Source organism: Rhinoraja longicauda, chromosome 5, assembly GCF_053455715.1.
Source record: "Rhinoraja longicauda isolate Sanriku21f chromosome 5, sRhiLon1.1, whole genome shotgun sequence".
Classification (NCBI taxonomy): Eukaryota; Metazoa; Chordata; class Chondrichthyes; order Rajiformes; family Arhynchobatidae; genus Rhinoraja; species Rhinoraja longicauda.
Genome location: NC_135957.1, coordinates 40,514,039 through 40,534,554, shown reverse-complemented (window position 1 = coordinate 40,534,554; position 20,516 = coordinate 40,514,039). Strand labels below are relative to the sequence as shown.

General features: G+C 40.8%; 1 protein-coding gene across 3 annotated transcripts in view; it reads right to left on the bottom strand.

Annotated features, from left to right (window-relative positions):
• LOC144593976 (protein LYRIC-like) overlaps window positions 1-20,516 on the bottom strand; it is a 47,840-nt gene that overhangs the window by 5,472 nt on the left and 21,852 nt on the right. For 2 of the 3 annotated variants that reach the window (XM_078400115.1, XM_078400116.1), the window contains 5 exons: window positions 15,876-16,112; window positions 14,407-14,478; window positions 7,746-7,844; window positions 4,219-4,334; window positions 2,289-2,405 (listed from right to left, as the gene is read on the bottom strand). In XM_078400115.1, coding sequence (XP_078256241.1) covers window positions 2,289-2,405; window positions 4,219-4,334; window positions 7,746-7,844; window positions 14,407-14,478; window positions 15,876-16,112 — 641 coding nt within the window. Of the gene's footprint in view, window positions 1-2,284; window positions 2,406-4,218; window positions 4,335-7,745; window positions 7,845-14,406; window positions 14,479-15,875; window positions 16,113-20,516 lie in introns of all 3 variants that reach the window. The other variant, XM_078400117.1, reaches the window with a different exon arrangement.

Below are 20,516 nucleotides of genomic sequence, written 5' to 3'. Positions count from 1 at the left end.
TTCCGTATACTCGCTTCTGAGTGAAAAAAGTTGTTTCTCAGGTTCTTATCTTGCCCCTCTCATCTTAAACCTATGTCCTCTGGTTCTTGATTCAGCTACCCTGGGTAAAAGACTGTGCATTCACTCTATCTATACCCTTTATGATTTTATACACCTCCATAAGATCACCTCTTAGCCTCCTGCTTTCAGAGGAATAAAGTCCTAGCCTGCTCAACCTTTTCCTATAGCTCAGGCACTTGAGTCCTGCAACATCTTCATAAATCTTCTCTGTGCATTTTCCAACTTAGTGACATCCTTCCCATGGCAGGGTGATCAAAACAACGTAAAACTCCAAATGTGGTCTCCAATGTCTTGTACAAATGTAACATAACATCTCAACTTCTACAAGGGTCTCAACCCGAAACGTCACCCATTCCTTCTCTCCAGAGATGCTGCGTGTCCCGCTGAGTTACTCCAGCTATTTGTGTCTATCTTCTACAATCTATATCCTGTCTGTTGAAGACCAATGCACCAAAAAGATAGGTACCATCCTATCTATTTGTGACACTACTTTCAGAGAACGATGTACTTGAACATAGTTTCCTCTGCTCTATAACACTCTCCATCCAGGCCCAACCATTCATTTTGAATGTCCTATTCAGGTTTGATTGCAACACCTTGCACTTATCTCCATTAAACTTCATTAGCCATTCCTCAGCCCACTTGCGCAGCTGTTCAAGATTCTGCTGTAATTTTTGATAACCATCTTTTCTATGTACAATACCGCCTATTTTAGTGTCAATTGCAAACATAATAATCATGCCTTCCACATTCACATCCAAATTGTTCATAGAAACCACAAGCAATAGGCCCAGCACCGATCACTGAGGCGCACCACTAGTCACATGCCACCAGTCCGAAAAACAACTTTCTACCACCACTCTCTGCTTCTTTCCATGAAGCCAATTCCAGTTAGTTAGCTCTCCGTAGATCTCATGGATCTAACCTTAAACATTAACTTTCCAAAAATGTTTGGATATAAAGGGGGAAAAAAACACATAATACAGGATTTGGGAAAAGAGTGGGGGAATGAAACAGTGATATCGGTTTTACAAAGAGCCAGCATCAGCATGATGAGCTGAATGATGTCCTTCCCTCTATGATTGCATTTAGGGTTACAGGAAATCTATTGAGGCTGGGATGAAATTAAGTTTCAGGTGTTGCTGGGGATGTAAGAGGAAGACTATGTATTAGGGCACAATGAAGTCTGCCATTGAATCCAATTGCCGGCGTGCTGCACATTTCTGGGAAACTGAGCTGAATTTGAAGTAAGTCACAAAATGCTGGAGTAACTCAGCGGGTCAGGCAGCATCTCGGGAGAGAAGGAATGGGAGAGCTTTCAGGTCAAGACCCTTCTTCAGACTGAAACAGTGGCATCATTGCTTGATATATCAAGTACAAGGACTTTTCACTCCTTGGACAGGATGAAAAGCACTGAGACCAGATCTCTTTGCAAAATCTCGAGCATCTAATCAAAAGGAAAAGCTTTGTATCAACAGGTTATGTGATACTTTGCAGACAAAATTGGTTTGTTGGATGCAGACAAAGGGCTGGTTGTACAGATCCACCCAGTTCTGTGACCAAAATAGGTGTGTTGTGGTGAAAAATATAAATATGGGATGAAGTTATGCATTCTATGTCACTAAAGATTAAGTACCACCTTGGACAGAAACAGCTTTTATTCTCTGATTGGTATCTTATCTTCGATGCTTTGCTTTCTGAGGTAATCTTAAAACGTTCAATAATTCTACAAAGTGAATCTATCACCTGTGTTCAATAATTATTACATTGCAAGTTAGAACAGCTTTGAAATTATTTCAAAACTGATGGGTATGTATATGCTTTTTACATAATCTAACAAAATGAACAGAACACCAATCTTGTTGAAAGCTCCTAAATGAATTGCATTAGAAATTTCATAAACAATTAATGTTACTGTTTCCTACAGTTTTCAAATCACAGTACATTGATAAAAAAAATTAAAGCAATATATTGTTGGACACTTCCATCCTTATCGGAACATGTAGAGATTTCATCCAAAAATTTTCAAAGGATAAAAATTCAGCTAAGCATCTGCTCCATTAGCTGCCAGTGTGGTACCTTGAAGCACTGCTTTGTTTAAGATGTTCAGTTCGTACTCTTTCTTCTGATACATTAAATAATCATCAAATTCTCAAAACAAAGCAAATTCCCATTTAATGATTAATCAGTGTAGAATTTCCATTGCTTATTTATTTCAAACCACGTACCACTTCACTTTCAACAGAATCTTCTAAGTGTTTCCCCTTCTTTTTTCGCTTCTTTCGTTTTGACCTCCCACTGCCAGCAGGGTTCACCTGAGATTTTTCGTCTTCCTCTTCGGACACCTGGGCAACAAGAAGAGAAAGGTAATAAATAGAAGGCATGGGATTTCATTTTTAATCACTGACCCCGAGTTCACCGCATTTGGGATATGATTCCATGTTAGATGTCCTAAACGTGAAAGATATTTGGTTGGCACTTCATTGCATTATTGAACTATGATGCACTATCATCCGTGTTGACATTTGGCTGAGACGTTAAACAGTAAACCAGTGCCCAAATGCTCTTTTAGAGGAATGTAATGAAGATATTGTAGGACCTTTAAAAGAACAAGGATGGTGTCTCACATGCCATTCTCAGTATGTATCTCTAAAATAACATTATTTATTCAGAGGACTGAATTTTATTGATAACACTTCAGGCTTGTTTAAGGGCACAACATGAATACAAATAGTTATTGGGAAAGGCACATTATAAAACAAACAAACTTTTTTTTTTAAACAGTAGTGATGTGTCTTCTTTAAAAATAGTAGTGACCTGGCTGAAGGGTCTCTCCTCGAAACTTCACCCATTTCTTCTATCCAGAGATGCTGCCTGTTCCACTGAGTTACTCCAGCATTTTGTGTCTATCTTCGGTGTAAACCAGCATCTCCAGTTCCTTCCTCAGCCATTTCTACGAGTGGGATCTTGGACAATAGCCGTGTACGTACTTCAAATCCTCAGTTTGGGGCTTTTTAAATGTGATGAATGTTGGTGCTTCCACCAATCTTTCATGCAATGAGTTCTAGACCCTTGTTACTCATTGGATGATTTTGATTTCTCAAATTCCCTTCCAATCTTTCTATTTAGCTTAACTTTAACAGGATCTCCTCACCCCCTGCACCCACACCAACCATTTGCTTCTCTACTAAGGGAACAAAGTCCTTCCTGATTATGCTGTCTGTCTCTCATAATTTTATATACTTTGGTCAAGTCTGACTTAGCTTTTCCTCCAAAAAACCAACCCCAGCCTAGCCAACCACTTCTCAAAATTACTATTCTCCAGCACCTGCAAAAGCACTGTATATCTGCTCTGCATGTTGTCAGATATTGGCATGCCCTTTCAGTAATGTGGTGACCTGACCTGTAGGTATTCAATACACTATTTGTATTTTCACAAGTGCTTGATGCAGTCCCAGTGCGATTTCCCTGCTCTTATGGTCTGTGCTTCAGCCAATAAATAGCTTCATCTTCTTGATATTAATAACACACTTTGTCCACAGGGATCTTATGAGCTCTATTCCTCTGTGTGTATCCATATTATACTATTTATTATGCAATTCCACATCTTGTCTACTTTCCATTCAAGTTATGACTATTTCTTTTCCAATAATTCATCTACTGCTAATATTAAGGCTGGGTGGCTTTGTCTACTACTGCCCAATGAAGGGTCCATTCCGAAATGTCACCCATCCATTTTCTTCAGAGATGCTGCCTGGCCCGCTGAGTTACCCCAGCATTTTGTGTCTATCTTTGGTATAAATAGCATCTGCAGTGTCTTACATCCCCCACTGCTACTGTTTTCTCCACCAGTTTCGCTCACGTAAACTAAATTTGTTGCAATCCATCTTTTGTTGGGCTTGCAACATGAAAACGAAATTCAACGTATTTTAAGAATTATGTGCCCTCTATTCCTTTGCATATCCCTTGTGTCCTTGTCACTGATGAAATAGTTCACATCTCCAATCAAAACCAAAATCAATTTTGTTTGTATATAGTTCATGAAATTGCCTAGATTTTTAAATCAGGACAGACTTCTGGACTTAACCATGAAACATGAAGAATTCCTAAAGTCTTTTTATTGGTATTTCTGTATAGGTGCTATCTTTTCATCATTACCTTCAGTTTCTCTTGCTCAGCTTCTTGAGCTATTAAGATTTTGTCTCCAGTCCAGTTGCCCCATTCCTCTGTTGGTGGACTCCAATCTGAGTTAAGGTCAACTGCAAAGGGGTCATCTATAAACAATGATATTCAGAGTATTATTTTAAACATTCATGGATACTATATAATGCATTGGTTTAGTTTACAGATACAGCATGGAAACACGCACCGAGTCAACACCAACTAAAAATCAGCCGTACACTAGTTCCATCCTACACACCAGAGACAATTTACAGAAGCCAATTAAACCTACAAACATGCGTGTCTTTGGAATGTGGGAGGAAACTGGAGCACCCAGTGAAAACTCACACGGTCACAGGAAGAATGCACAAATTCCATAGAGACATCACCCGTAGTCAGGATTGAACCAGTGTCTCTGGTGCTATGAGGCAGCAATGCTACTGCTGTGCTGAAAGCAGATCTGAAAATATTAGAGTACTAGTAAAGACTAGACCAAGTGGACCTGTTGGGCCCAAACCTTTCCTGTATTGGTGCAGCACCCTCGCCTCCCCCTTTTTAGTATATAGATGCCCAGTTCCGGAAGAAACTTCCTATCAATTTTTAAATTTCAGTACCCTCAACTTTAGAAAATTTACTTCTGGAAGCCTTTGCTTTGTCTTGGTAGAGCAGGTAACCTATTGCCACCCAATGCCTGCCTGGTTTGGTCATAGTAAGGAAAGATTAGAATGGGACCCAATGGCCAATCCCCTATTTCTTTTTGTGAAGAAACTTTTAATTAATTGTAATTTGTCAAGATTTGATGACTACATTTATTTGCTCTAATCAAATCTTTATGGGAAATGGTGATACTCCATTGCATAATAAAAATCAATAAACAGGGTTTCCTCATCTGTTGTTTGTTTGGACAGCTCTCTGGTAGTGTTAATCTATTTTCTGTGGCAAGCTATAATTTCCTCTCTTTGTGTCTAAAGATTTGGAGTTCCTGCAATTTCCTTTCCTTTGTGATTTCCTTTGCGTGTGTCGAAAAGAGATGGACTATAAAAATAGGAAGTCTTACTATATCTGTCCAGGATGCAGAGAAGATCATATCTGAAGTACTGAGTACAGTTTCGATCTCCTAATTTAGCAAGATATACTTTCATTAGAGGGAGCTCAGTGAAGTGTCATTGGGTTGAAAGGATTGCATTTTGAGGAAAGATTGAAAATAATATTCAATGATGTTTACATGAAGGAGAGTTGATCTTATAGCAATATTCTGTAGGGACATAGTAAGGTAGATGCTGAGAGACTGCCACCTCTGAAGAGTTGCGAGTTAGGGAAACAATCAAGATATTGGCAGGGATCACCATTTTCCTTTTGCAGTTGGTGTTAGGACAATGTCTTGAGTTTAGCACCATCATACACACAGTTAAGTTCCCTCTGCTTTGCTAACAATATGGTGTATCACGGCTGCAGGATAGCCCTTAACTGCAGTTCTCAGATACCAGTTGCTTTCTCTCCAAATTGTGAGCTACCTTTTGCTGTGCATTTCCCTGCTTTAAACCATGAGCACGTTATTGCCCAACTCAATTTGTCTGCAATCTTTACCTTGAAAGTAAAAATTTAACCTTAACAAAGAGGGTTATGTAGAAAGAATATGGACATATGGACGGTTAATATGGACATCATTTTAATTTTGTGTAGTTGGAAAACTGATGGCGATGGATTAAACTCTATCTGATTTTCCATCAATGTCTATTAAACATTTGATGCAATTTGACTGGTTTACCAAGTAAAATGAGAGTGAAGAATTTACATGAGTGCAAATGGAGGGTTAATCAGATGGTTCAGACATGTACCATGCAGCAGCTGTAGGCGGAATAAACTCCTCCAAGAGATTGCTTTGGTGGTGTTGATTACAACTTCGATTTCAATTGCATTTGATCAAATAATTATAAATGGTTTTCTTCCAAAGATCTTTCAATATTTTGTGTCAAGATCACTAGAATTAGTGCAGAAAACTACTTGACAGAATTTTCCTTCTAACGATTTATTATTAATATGAGGACACACATTTTGAGTCATTACAGGCTTGAATGGCTGACTCCGTTGTGGAGCAAAAAAATCATCACATGGTGTTCTCGGGTATTTATTTGACAAAGTCGTTCACCTGAAGAAGGAATTTAATGCAGGTTAACCTTTCAAGATATGCTCCATTTTGGCTACTTATTTTAAGATTGTGAACCCCAGATTCCAGATGCAACAGAAAGGATTTCTATTTTTCCACCACATTGAATTTAAACAGTAAAAAAAAATCAACAATGTTCTTCTTGTTCTACAGAGCCTATTTCACGCTGGTTGTGATGTCGAGCTTACTGTTGCAATTCAAGTTTATACATGTGGAATTGTGAGTTAAGTGAACAATTACATCATTTGTTGCACACCTTATGACAGGACTCTGTTAGATGCAAAATGAAAGGCCTAGATAGAATGGACATGGAAATAATCTTTCAAGTAGTGGGAGAGTCAGGACCAGAGGGCACAACCTCAGAGTAAAAAAATGGAAGGGGAGAAATTTCTTTAGCCAGAGGGTGGTGAATCTGTAGAATTTGTTGCCACAGATGGCAATAGAGGCCAAATCTCAAAGTGGAGATTAATAGGTTCTTGATTAGTAAGGATGTCAAAGGTTATGGGGAGAAGGCAGGAGAATGGGGTTGAGAGGGAAAAATAGATCAGCCATGATTGAATGGCGGAGCAGGCTCAATGGGCTGAATGGCCTAATTCTGCTCCTATGTCTTATGGACATGAATGGCACACAACGTCTACAGGTGAATGGTTGAGAGCATACTGACTGGTTGGATCAATGCCTGAGAACGAAGGAGGCTGCAGAAAAGGGTAGATCTTGCCTGATCCATTGCAGGTGCTGATCTCCCCACCACCCAAGGGAGGTGCTACCTCAAAAAGACTGGGAATATCATCAAAGACCCACATAACCCTGGCCAAACTCTCAACTCGCTGCTACCATGGAGAAGAAAATACAGAAGCCTGAAAACAATGACCTTGAGGTTCAAGTACAGCATCTTCCCAGCGACCATCAGGCTTTCGAACACTGATCACAACCCAAAGTTAGTAACTATCATCTAATGTGGACTTGGTTGCACTTCGAGTTGCACGAAAATGGGCTGGTTACCTAGTATTATCGATTGTTAATTTACTTTTGATTATTGTAATTTATTTGTGTGTTATTCGATTAATCGGCCTATAAAGTTACAGCAAGTATGAATGTCTTTGTTCCGTTGCCAGTACATAAGGCATTTATACACTCTTGACTCTTAAATATGAAAGGTGGTAACTTCTTCACTGACATTGTCATTCAGTGTTGTTGAGACCCACCACAATGTGAGAGGGCCCTTTATCAAGAAGATTGTGGCAGTTCAAAAAAGGCAGCTCATTACCAACTTCTGAAGGGTAATTTGTCCAGATGTCAAAAATAAACATTTTAAAATGTACAGAAAGGAAGGGTTTAAATAATGAGACTACCTTACCTAGTCCGAGCCATGCTTCATCAATTACAGGAGATGATAGTGAGGCACTCAAGTGACATCTGGCTGGACTATCTTGAGATGATGTATTGTCGTGGGTAACTGAAGATATAAAGCACATTTTTGTCAAAACAATTCATGATGCCCTTAAAAAGTGATACGTTTGTAACATTACTCAAAAACAAAAAAGTAAAAAACCAGACATTCATACAGCATGGAAAATAGGTCCTTCGGCCCAACTTGCCCACACCAACCAACGTGTCCCATCTACACCAGTCCTACCTGACTGTGTTTGGCCCATATCCCTCTAAACCTATCCTGTCCATGTACCTGTCTAAATGTTTCTTAAACATTGTAATAGTACCTGACTCAACTCCTCTTCCGGCAGCTCGTTCTACACACCCACCCCACCCTTTGTGTAAAAAGGTTACCCCTCAGGTTCCTATTAAATCTCCCCCCACCTTAAACCTTTGTCCTCTGGTTCTTGATTCTCCTACACTAGACAAGAGGCTCTCAGCATTTACCTGATCTATTCATCTCATGATTTTGTATACATCTATAAGATCATCTCCTACACTCCAAGATGATAGTATAATCTGGTAATAAATGGTGTGTGTGGAGTTTGCACATTCTCACTGTGACCATGCGTGTTTCCCCCTGATGGAGTGGGACTTCAGGTTTCTGTATCTCCTGCCCAATGGTGGCTGCAAGAAGAGCACACAGCACAAACAGTGGAGATCCTTGTGCTGTGCCCTCTTCTTGCGGCCACCATTGGGAGGTGCTGCCTCGTTTGAGTCATATAAACATAGCACAAAAAGTAAGGAAATTTGTGTTTGGTAGATTATTTCTTTGTTGTAACAATGCTTCTTGGCAATAAATCTTATACCGTTGGAAAGCCTGTTTATTTCCCTTTTAAATGGTGCCACATTTGTAAGGAACATGCATTTGTGGGATGAGCAGCAGAGCTGAGTATATGGGATGCGCCCATGAAAAATTTGCCAAATCTTCTCTGCCAATGCCAAACAGCTTATTCTGCCATTGACTCTTGTTCGGTGTTGTTTGGTGGATTGGATGATTGGTCTAAAGAAACAAGACATATTGTCAATTTAACAATTTATTCATTTAATAAACAGGAGCCACAGTAGCGTGTGGAAGAACCATACACAGCCACAACAGCCTGGCACCTCCTCCTCATGCTGGTCACCAGCCTGGTCACACACTGTTGTGGGATGGCATCCCATTCTTGTCAGCACCTGGGGGTACCAGAAGCTCAAAACAAGAGTCAATAACAACAGCAGAATAAGCTGTTTGGCATTGGCAGAGAAGATTTGGCAAATTTTTCATGGGCGCATCCCATATACTCAGCTCTGCTGCTCATCCCACAAATGCATGTTCCTTACAAATGTGGCACCATTTAAAAGGGAAATAAGCAGGCTTTCCAACAGTATAAGATTTATTGCCAAGAAGCATTGTTACAACAAAGAAATAATCTACCAAACACAAATTTCTTTACTTTTTGTGCTATGTTTAGATGCTTTTGATGGTGGGCAGGCCATGCCTGTGATGGGCTGGGCCACGATGCAACATGTCAGGATATTTTCTACTGTGCATTTGTTTGATAGAGTATTTGGTGAAATGCTGAATCTCTTTAAAGTTTAAGAAAGTAGAGGAGCTGGCATGCTTTCTTCATGATCACATCTACATGCTGGGCCCAGGATTGTTATCCGCGATGATAAAGCCCTGGAATTTGAAGCTGCTAACTCTCTACCGCTAATCTGCCCATGAAAACCGGGGTGGCCTGTGAGTACAGGCCTGGAGCCATTAAATGCTCATCATATATGAATCCACTCATTCCTAGAATCATCCTCATAAATCTCTTCTCTCCAACACCAGCATATCTCTCCACAGATATGGGGCCCAAAACTGCTTATAATACTCCAAATGCGGCTGACCTATGCCTTATAAAGCCTCAGCATTACATCCCTGTTTTTATATTCTCGTCCTCTCGAAATGAATGCTAACATTGCATTTGCCTTCCTTACTGCCAATCCAACCTGCAAATTAACTTTTTGGGAATCCTGCACCAGCAATCCGAAGATCCTTTGCATCTCTGATTTCTGAATCCGCTCCTCATTTAGAAAATAGCCTAGGTCTTTATTCCTTCTACCAAAGTGCATGACCGCACACTTTGCTAAGCAGTATTCCATTTGCCACTCTTTGTCCACTTTCCCAACCTGTCCAAGTCCTTCTGCAGACCCCCTGCTTCCCCAGACCTCCCAACATTTGATTTTACAAATTCATAATTTTGATGTCCGAAATTCAGAATTTTACATCAAAATTCATAATATGGCACGTAATGCAACTTAGCAAAAAAAATGTATGCACGCCAAATGTGCAATAGCGTTGCGCTACATTCACGTGTGAAAAACGACTATTATTTCCAACAGTCTGTAGTTCTTGAACTACATGTACAATGTCAGCCCTATCATGAGTATATTCTGCTATTTAAAGAAAGGTTATTAAACAGAAATACTATTTACAACACAAAGAAAAAATTGTTTTGTTTTGTTTTTTTCTATTTTGCTTTTTCCTTACACATCCCAATTCTCTTGGTATTGAATAAAAGAACAATGGTCATAAAATATATGATTAAGTCATGAAGAAAGAGTTTCATTTAAAACTGTACATACCTAATTTCATTGAAGACATACTTGCTCCAGTGGTCTTCACAGCAAATCACAACAGTCCATATGTCCCCCAGCCCCCCTCCCCACCCTTACTCCTCCCCCACTCCCCTCCCCCCTTCCCCCAACCCCCACTCTTCTGCCAATCTTCTATTCATGATAGTATCTTCCCTCTAATACCCATTGCCTCTCATCTTGTTTAGCAGCCTCACGTGCAGCACTTTATCAAAGGCCTTCTGAAAATTCAAGTAAACAACACTACTGATTCTCCTTTGTCTATACTGCTATTTACCCCCTCAAAGAATTCCAACAGATTTACTCGGCAAATTCCTAAATTCACAAAGCCCTGCTGACTTTGGCCTATTTTATCATGTGATTCTAATTACTCAGAAACCGTATCCTTAATAATGGACTCTAAAATCTTAACAATCATTGAAGTCAGGCTAACCAGTCTATAGTTTCCCTGCTTTTGCCTCTCCCCCTTTCTTGAACAGTGGAGTAACATATGCAATTTTCCAGTCCTCTGGAACCACTCCTGACTCCAGTGATTATTGAATGATCACTGCTAATGCCACCACAATCTCTCAAGCTACTTCTTTCACAACCCTGAGGTGTAGTTCATCTGGTCCAGGTGCCTTATCCACCTTCAGACCTTTCAGCTTCCTCAGCACCTTCTCCTTAGTATTAGCAACTCCACCAACTTCTGCCACCTGACTCTCTTGAATTTTTGGCATGTTGTTGGTGTCTTCCACTGTGAAGACTGATGCAAAAAACATATTTAATTTGTCTGCTATTTCTTTATTCCCATTACTACTTCTCCAGTCATTTTCCAGCAGTCCAATGTCCACCCTTCCCTCACTTTTACTCGTTATATATTTGAAGAAACTTTCTGTACCTCCTTTACATTATTGGCTAGCTTATGTTCATATTTCATCTTTTCTCCCCTTATTGTCATTTTAGTTGCTTTCTGATGGGTTTTAAGACCTTTTGATGGTGGAAAGCTGGAAATGGGGAGAATGGGCCTGGCCCAATGCTCTAGCTTCCCAATAATCTTTGCAATATTATAAGCCTTCTCTTTTACTTTTATACAGTCTATGACTTCCTTTGTCAGCCACGGTCGTCTCATTCTCACCTTAGAATGTTTGGGATGAAAAGATCCTGTGTCTTCTGAATTACTCTCGGAAACTCCTGCTATTGCTGCTCCAACATCATTCCTGCTGGGGTCCCATTCCAAACAAATTTAGCCAGTTCCTCCCTCATGCCTTTGTAGTCCCTCAAGCGCGTCTCCTCTGGTCCTTCCAGGCGAGACAGGTATTCAGGTGCACCTCTTCTAACCCCATCTACAGCACTTGGTGTTCCTGGTGTGGCCTCCTGTACATGGGTAGGACCAATCATAGACTCGGCGACCATATCGCTGAACACTTGCGCTCGGTCCATTAAGGCCTACTGGATCACTCGGTTGCTAACCATTTTAACTTCCGTTCCCATTCCCACACTGACCTTTCTGTCCTGGGCCTCCTCCATACCCAGAATGATGGCACACACAAACTAGAGGAACAGCACCTCATATTCCGCTTGGGAGCTTACAACCCAAAGATATGAACATTGAATTCTCTAATTTTAGGTAACCTCTTACTAATCCCTCAACCCTCTATCTTCCCTGTGACTTACCTGGACTCCCACCTAGTTTTTATCTCACCTCAACCCCCCGTCACTTTCCTCCCTTTGGCTTTACAATCCGCAACACTTCAAACCTGTCTCACACATAGAACATAGAAAATAGGTGCAGGAGTAGGCCATTCGACCCTTCGAGCCAGCACCGCCAGTCAATATAATCATGGCTGATCATCCAAAATCAATACCCCATTCCTGCTTTTTCCCCTTGATCCCTGATCCCTATAGCCCTGAGAGCTAAATCTAACCCTCTCTTGAAAGCATCCAGTGAATTGGCCTCCACTGCCTTCTGTGGCAGAGAATTCCACCGATTCACAACTCTCTGGGTGAAAAAGTTTTTCCTCATTTCAGTCCTAAATAGCCTACCCCTTATTCTTAAACTGTGACCCCTGGTTCTGGACTCCCCCAACATCGGGAACATTTTTCCTGCATCTAGCCTGTCCAATCCCGTAAGAATTTAATATGTTTCTATAAGATCCCCTCTTATCCTTCTAAATTCCAGTGAATATAAGCCCAGTCAACTCATTTTTTCATCCAATGTCAGTCCCGCCATCCCGGGAATTAACCTGGTGAACCTACGCTGCACTCCCTCAATAGCAATAAATGTCCGTGCTCAAATTAGGAGACCAAAACTGCACACAATACTCCAGGTGCGGTCTCACCAGGGCCCTGTACAACTGCAGTAGGACCTCCTTGCTCCTAAACTCAAATCCTCTCGCAATGAAGGCCAACATGCATTAGCTTTCTCCACTGCCTGCTGTACCTGCATGCTTACTTTCAGTGACTGATATACAAGGACACCCAGGTCTTGTGGCACCTCCCCTTTTCCTAATCTGACACCATTCACATTTTTATTTATTTGTGTCATTACACAACTGTTTGCCAATAGCGAGCAAATTTTAATGCCACGTCGTTGGCCTCAGCAAGATCCTTTACAGTGCATGTGTCATGCAGGATGTCACAGCTCAGGAGATGTTCCACAGTCTGGTGGCCCAGTCTGCACTTGCAGTCTGCCGCATCTTCAATATATCCCCACTTCAGCATGTTCGATTTGCTCCTCCCCATGCCTGTCCGCAGTCTGTTGAGATTGCGCCAGGTTATCCACGGTTGGTCGGAACCTGGTAGGAGTTTCTCAGAGGGATCGATTGCCATGTGAATGTCTTCTGGAGATTTCTCTAGTCTCTCTTCCCAGAGTTTGAGTCTTCTGAACGACGCACTGTAGTCCAGGGGACAGAAGAGAGGAAAGTTCTGCGTGATTTCAAACGCTGAGGTAGCAAAGGGTGGTCATGTAGGGGGTGTCTTTCATCCTCTGATTGTCTGAGGCATTCTTTTAACTGGCTACAGCTCTTCTGATTCCAGGAGGTGCAATGCCAGAGAGTAGGTAGATGTTGTCAGCTTTGGTAGGTTTCATGCATCCACTGATGCAGCGACCATTCAGATAATAATCTGTCTTCCTGTTCTTGTCACCAAAGTGGATAACCTCTCATTTATCCACATTATACTGCATCTGCCATGCATCTGCCCACTCACCCAACCTATCCAAGTCACCCTGCAGCCTCATAGCTTCCTCCTCGCAGCTCACACTGCCACCCAGCTTTGTGTCATCCGTAAACTTGGAGATGTTACATTTAATTCCCTCGTCTAAATCGTTAATATATATTGTAGAAAATAACTGCAGATGCTGGTACAAATCGAAGATATCACAAAATGCTGGAGTAACTCAGCAGGTCAGGCAGCATCTTGGAGACAAGAAATGGGTGACGTTTCGGGTCGAAACCCTTCTTCAGACGGGTCTCGACCCGAAACGTCACCCATTTCTTCTCTCCAAGATGCTGCTTGACCTGGTGAATATATATTGTAAATAACTGTGGCCCCAGCGCTGAGCACTGCGGCCTCCCACTAGTCACAGGTTAAATTCTTAACACCTTCCTTCCTTTCTTATCTCTGACCTTTGTTCTAACCACCTGCTTATCAAATCCCCCCCTCGCTTACGTTGACATTACCTGCCACACTTAGTCCTGCCTCTCCCCTTTTCCAGCTTTCACCTCCCCCCACTACAATCAATCTGAAGAAGGGTCTCAACCCAAAACATCACCTATCCATGTTCCCCAAGGATACTGCCTGGCCCACTGAGTTACTTCAGTACTTTGTGTCCTTTTGTGTATTAACCAGCATCTGTTGTTCTTTGTTTCTACTCCATTGTTCTGTGGCTTCTTGGCTGCCATTCAGACCCCTCTATTTAAGAAGCAGGGCAACTTATTATTTGTAGTGAAATAATACAGCGTTGAAAATTCTTTGGCACTTACTAGTTTCAGGAGAATCAGGAAAGGCTCCAATCACAGGAGGACTTTTTACACCTGCTTTATTATCCCATGTTCCTAAACACAGATCAGCAAGATCAATTCATGGCAAAATAAAAAAATTGACTTTTAAGCCACAGAGTTTGAGTTGCTTCACTACATAACATTTTGAATTTGCAACTAAACTGATTTTCAATTTTGGTATTTCCAACAAACAACATTACTGTGAGAGACACAAAAAGCTGGCGTAACTCAGCAGGACAGGCAGCATCTCTGGAGGAAAGGAATGGGTGACGTTTCGGGTCGAGACCCTTCGTCAGACTGAAGAAGGGTCCTGACCCAAAACGTCACCCATTCCTTCTCTCCAGAGATGCTGCCTGTCCCGCTACTCCAGCTTTTTGTGTCTATCTTCGGTTTAAACCAGCATCTGCAGTTCCTTTCTAAACATTACTGTGATATTGTGAATTAGAAACTGATTATATCCGGTTTGTATCCTTCCCCCAGTGTTTGAACAACCCCAGCCACAGAAATTTTAGTGATCACTCAATCTCCAATCTAACCCACCTACAGACAAGTTAGGAGTTAAATAATCCAGCTTGTGTGGGACTTTGAAGGTGCTGGCCTGCCAATGTTAGATATCTGATGGGCAGATAGAGCCGGGTGGGAAAATAAATTGTTGAGACCGAGGCTGGTATGTGCTGGGTGGAAGTAAATAACTGGGGTAAGATTAGGCATTGGTTCCTTTCTTTTTGCGTATTTCCACAAACCCCATGACAGCATTGGGCCTCTACTCGCTGGAGTTTAGAAGGTTGAGGGGGGGACCTCATTGAAACTTTCAGAATAATGAAAGGATTAGATAGCGTGGATGTGGAAAGGATGTTTCCACTGGTAGGTGAGTCTAGGACCAAAGTTCATAGCCTCAGAATTAAAGGGTGCTCTTTTAGAAAGGAGGTGAGGAACTTCTTTAGTCAGAGGGTAGTTAATCTGTGGAACTCATTGCCACAGAGGGCTGTGGAGCACGTCAGTGGATATTTTCAAGGCAGAAATAGACAAATTCTTGATTAGAACAGGTGTCAAGGGTTGTGGGGAGAAGGTAGGACAATGAGATTAGGAGGCAGAGATCAGCCATGATTGAATGGCGCAGTAGACTTGATGGGCCAAATGGCCTAATTCTACTCCAATAACTTGTGGATAACGTGACTCCTCTCCACCCCACCACTACCACCCTACTGAGTAGGGCCTTTGACTATGTTTGTTCCATATCTTGCAACTCTCCTCTTACTGCTGCCCTCTTTACTCAGAACCGCAACCAAGCTCCCTTTGTCCTTACCTTCCATCTCACGAGCCTCGACATTTAACAAGTCTTGCTCCGGCAATATCACCTCCTCCATAAAGACACCATCATCAGGGAAATATTTGCTCTTCCTTCACACCATCCAATCGCTACATATCCAATTAACCTGAAGGATACTCACCTATATTGGAAAAAATGTCCTTCTCAACAGAATCTGCAATTTCCCAGTCGACTCCACTGTTGCTCAAATCCTTTGGCGGTGCTCCCCAGCCTGAGGTCGTCACTGGTTTGTCTGAGGATCCCCAGCCTACAGTGCCCACATCTCCACTCCCTGCAAAGTGCCAAGCACTGGCCTTTTCCGTTGCTTCATTCCAGCTGTCTGCTGGAGAATCAGGTGGGGCATTCCATGCAATGGTCTCTGGAAAAAAGTGAAAAGGCAATGACAGATTAAATGCCATTTGCTGCAACACCTGCGGTATTTCTGTCCACTTTATAGTTAAATACAAATCCTAAGTTTCATAATTCAGTTCATATCTTTTATTTCAAAAGATATCCAGTTTTCATGGTGTATATCAAAGTATAAACAATTCAACTCAATGCCAGCATGTAAATACCTCAGGTTAATTTGAGATAATACAAATATGCTTCATTGATGTTAGTATTGACCAGATCCTACTGCAGGAAAGGAAGCGTTAACTTATTCAGAACAATATTTTTATGCTGTTTCGAGGAACAGAAACATGCTGCATTCATTCCAGTCTGAAATCTTCAGATTTGTTCAGGGTGGACAAAGTTCAGTTTAGTTTATTATTGTCGTGTGTACCAAGGTGCAGTGAAAAGCTATTGTTTGCGTGCTGGGAAGCTGGGAAGAAATTTCTCTGGAATCTGGAGGTATACTTTTTCAAACTTCTGTATGTCTAGCCTGATGGGAGAGGGGAGAAGAGGGGGCGAGACCGGTCCTTGAGGCTGGTGGCCATGCCGAAGCAGTGTGAAGTGGAGATGGTCTCAATGGAAGGAAGGGAGGCCGGTTTGTGTGATGGTCTGGGCTACGTCCACAAATCTCTGCAATGTCTTGTGGGTTTGGATAGAGCAGTTCCCAAACTGTTATGATGCATTCTGATCAGATGCTTTCCATAGTGCATCTGCAGAAATTAGTGAGTGTTGTTGAGGACTTGCTGAAATTCCTTCGTCTTCTAAGGAAGTATGGAAAAAGTACTTATTTTCTACTTCTTGGCCAATAAATGACTTTTTTTCTGAGTTGTGTGGGGGTACATGTACAAATGTGTTTTTATCTTTTGAAATCAAACAACCGTCTGAATATTTAGAGAAAAAACTCTCGTTCCTTTATTTCCCTTGCCATTTTTTAAAAGCTGTGTTCATACTGCTTTGAAAAAATGTGGACATTTTTGACCAGCCCCAGACTTATCAATTTAAAATTAGCTGTGGGGAAGTCATTGGAATATATCATTAAGAACATGACAAAGAACATTTGACCAACTTTGAATGAATCCGAGACAGCATGGATTGATAAATGGTTCACCAAACCTAAGCAATTGTCGAGGATGTCATTAACACACAACAGAGGCACATCAATGGATGATGCTTATTTATATGTCCAGGAATCATTTGATGTTTCAAAATAGGATTATTACATACAATATCAGAAATAATACTGAAACACAAGTTGATAACTGTTGGGAGGGGTAGGACTCAGGGTGAGGAGATATTGGGAATGTATTTTGATTTGAGATGATCTGTAGGGAAATGTAACAAGGTTGTAACTTTTCTATCATCATTAGATGACAGGTGGTTGGATATCCAAGCTTCCAGGTTGCATTAAATTAACAGGCAGAGAAAGTTTTATGGGAAAATAACATGATGAAGTTAAGACAGTAGTTTTCTGCTTTTTATCTCCCTTCTTTTTTAAATAAAGAATATACATTTGCTATTTTCTAATGTAATGGAATCTTCCCCAAATCTAGGGAATTTTGGAAAATTAAAACCAATGCATCAACCATCTCGCTAGCTATAATAAAAGTAGAAAATGTGAGAAAAACTAACAAGGTCAGACTAGATTAAAAAAAGTTAACGTCTCATGTCAAAGAGCTTTCATCAGAAATGAAATCTCATTAGCCCATGATGTAGCTCTGTAGGACTTTGGTTTGGCCGCATTTGGAGTATTGCGTGCAGTTACATTTCCCATTACAGGAAAGATGTGGAAGCTTTGGAGAGGGTGCAGGGAAGGTTTACCAGAATTCTGCTTGGATTAGAGGGTTTCAGCGACAGGGAGAGGTTGGATAGATTTGGATTGTTTTCTCTGGAACATTGGAGGTTAAGGGGAGACGATAGAAGTATATAAAATTATATGAGGCATAGATAGTATAGATAATCAGAACCTTTTTCCTAAGATGGAAATGACCAACACTAGAAGGCACAGCTATATGGTTAGAGGGGAAAAGTTTAATAGAGGAGTGCGGGGCAAGTTTTATTTTGCAGAGGATGGTGGTGGCCTGGAACACATTGCCAGGGGTGGTGGTGGAGATAGATACAATAGTGGGATTCAAGAGACTTTTAGATAGGCACATGGAAGTGCAGGGCCTGAAGGGATATGGATCCTCTACAGGCAGATGAGATCTGTTCAGCTAGCCATCATGTTTGGCACATTGTGGGATGAATGACCTATTCCTGTGCTGTGCTGTTCTATGTTCTAGCTATTTCTTTTGTAAGTCTAGGAGGAAGTCCATCAGAATCCAGAGATTTGTCACCATGTAGCTCCAACAGTCTGAACCACACCGCTATCCTGATGGTTGTAATTATCTTGAGTTTCTCCTTCCCACACGATGCCAATTTATTTCTTTACGTGGGCCGTTACTTAAATCCTCTTTAGTGAAGACTGATGTAAAATATCTGACTAAACATCTGCCAACCACTTGATTCCTATCCTATCATTAATTTCACAGGCTTACCGTATGACTGGTGCTTACTTTATTAACTTTTCATTTAATTTATCTTCATAAACCCCTATAATTTGTTTTATATTTCTGTCTAGTTTAATCTTGTCCACTAATTATTTTATCCACATTAATCATTTAGGCATTCATTGTTGCTTATTTAATCTTTTGACTTGCCATCCATCTTTGACTGATGATATGCTTTTCCTTTAAGTTTGATATTACTTTTAACATTTTTAGTTAACTATAGGGGTTGCCAATGGAATTTTTCTTTTAAAAAAGTTTTCCAAATATGACTGTCACTACGGACTGCTAGATCACTTAACCTAATCTGTCACTTCATTTTCGCTTTAGCTCAAGTATGCATACCATCTTGAATGCTAAACTGACACCACTCTGCCATTTTGGATCTCAATGCTCTAATTAATGCCCTCTGTTGACCAAGGGTAGATGTTGCCACACCAGTTCCCATTTAAATAGTTCTGCAACTGCTTTCAGTTAATTACTTTTCTACCGGTGTCTTTCTGTGGTTGGTTCAGGTGCCAAAACTACATGATACACCAGCTACTACTACTAGTGATACACCAGCTACTAAATGGTCTGACTTCAAGAATCGTGAAGAAACTAACCTATCAAGGTTACCTGGGCTTTAATTGTTTTTAATGAATCCACCTATTTCTAGAGTGCAACTGGAAATACTTGCTGCATCTCTGACTTACACTTCTGTGTAAAGGTGGGCACTGAAGCACTAGATACAAGAACACTGACATGTCAACATTTCATTCTTTTTGTTCGCTAGGAGGCATCAAATGGAGAAAACATGTAACACTGGTAGGACTATAGGCTTCCTCAGGGTAAAAATGCCAGGGTAACAATACTTTGTAGATGCTACACTTCAAATCTTCTCACTAGCATTTAAAAAACAATTATCTTAAAATTAAAAATTACAAGAAGTCATATTGACTAAAATACCTAACACCTAACCTAAATAATTAAAAACATTAAATTAAAGCAAAATCATTGCAAAAACGTAATTTACCTTCTCCCTTGTTTCCTAAATCTTTGGCCCACATCCAAATGGAAACACAAGCAACAGTCAGTACTATCCGACCCCCACAAAAGGTCTAACAATCAGGTCAGAATCCTTCAACAGCTGCCTACTACTCAGTGTAAATTTGTAACTTTTAAACAATCTCAAAATGCCACGAGAATTGTAACCGATGGGCTTGTTAAGTAGCGTTGGTTACCAGAGGCCATGAACTTCATTGCTAAGCACGTCTTTAAGAAACTGGGCAGCAGCAAAATAGGCTCTCCTGAACTGGACAAGGGGAAGGTGTAAGCTGATGTTTCAGAGTGGAAGATTTCCTTGGGGACTGGGTCAGCACAACCCAGCCCGTTATTTCAGATCCCCGATTTATAGTTTAAAAAATATTAACCTGATACCAGTGCTTCATTTATTATTGTGCAGCAATAACTTTGTGGGTAGTTTGCACTATTCTGGTTCGCAAAGGAAATATGTTCCCTAGGGCTTTCCTTTGGTATAGTTTACATTGAACTGATGACCTCTAGATGTGGCTCTTTATAGAACAATGCAAATACTGCATGTATTACATGATACTATTTCAGCCAGTCACAACCCAGATCAGAATACAGGACATAACAGCCTTGGGTATTTATTACGATACCACCAGCCAACTCAAACCTCAATAATAGGATTCATCTGAGTTTAATCAAACACAAGTCTCTGAAATATCCAAATAATTTTGAAAAGGATCCAAACCATTTTATTTCACAGGCATGAATTTAGTTTTAACCAAATAGAACATTAGTATTTTGAATTATTTTGTAATGTATTTGAATTTCATATTGAA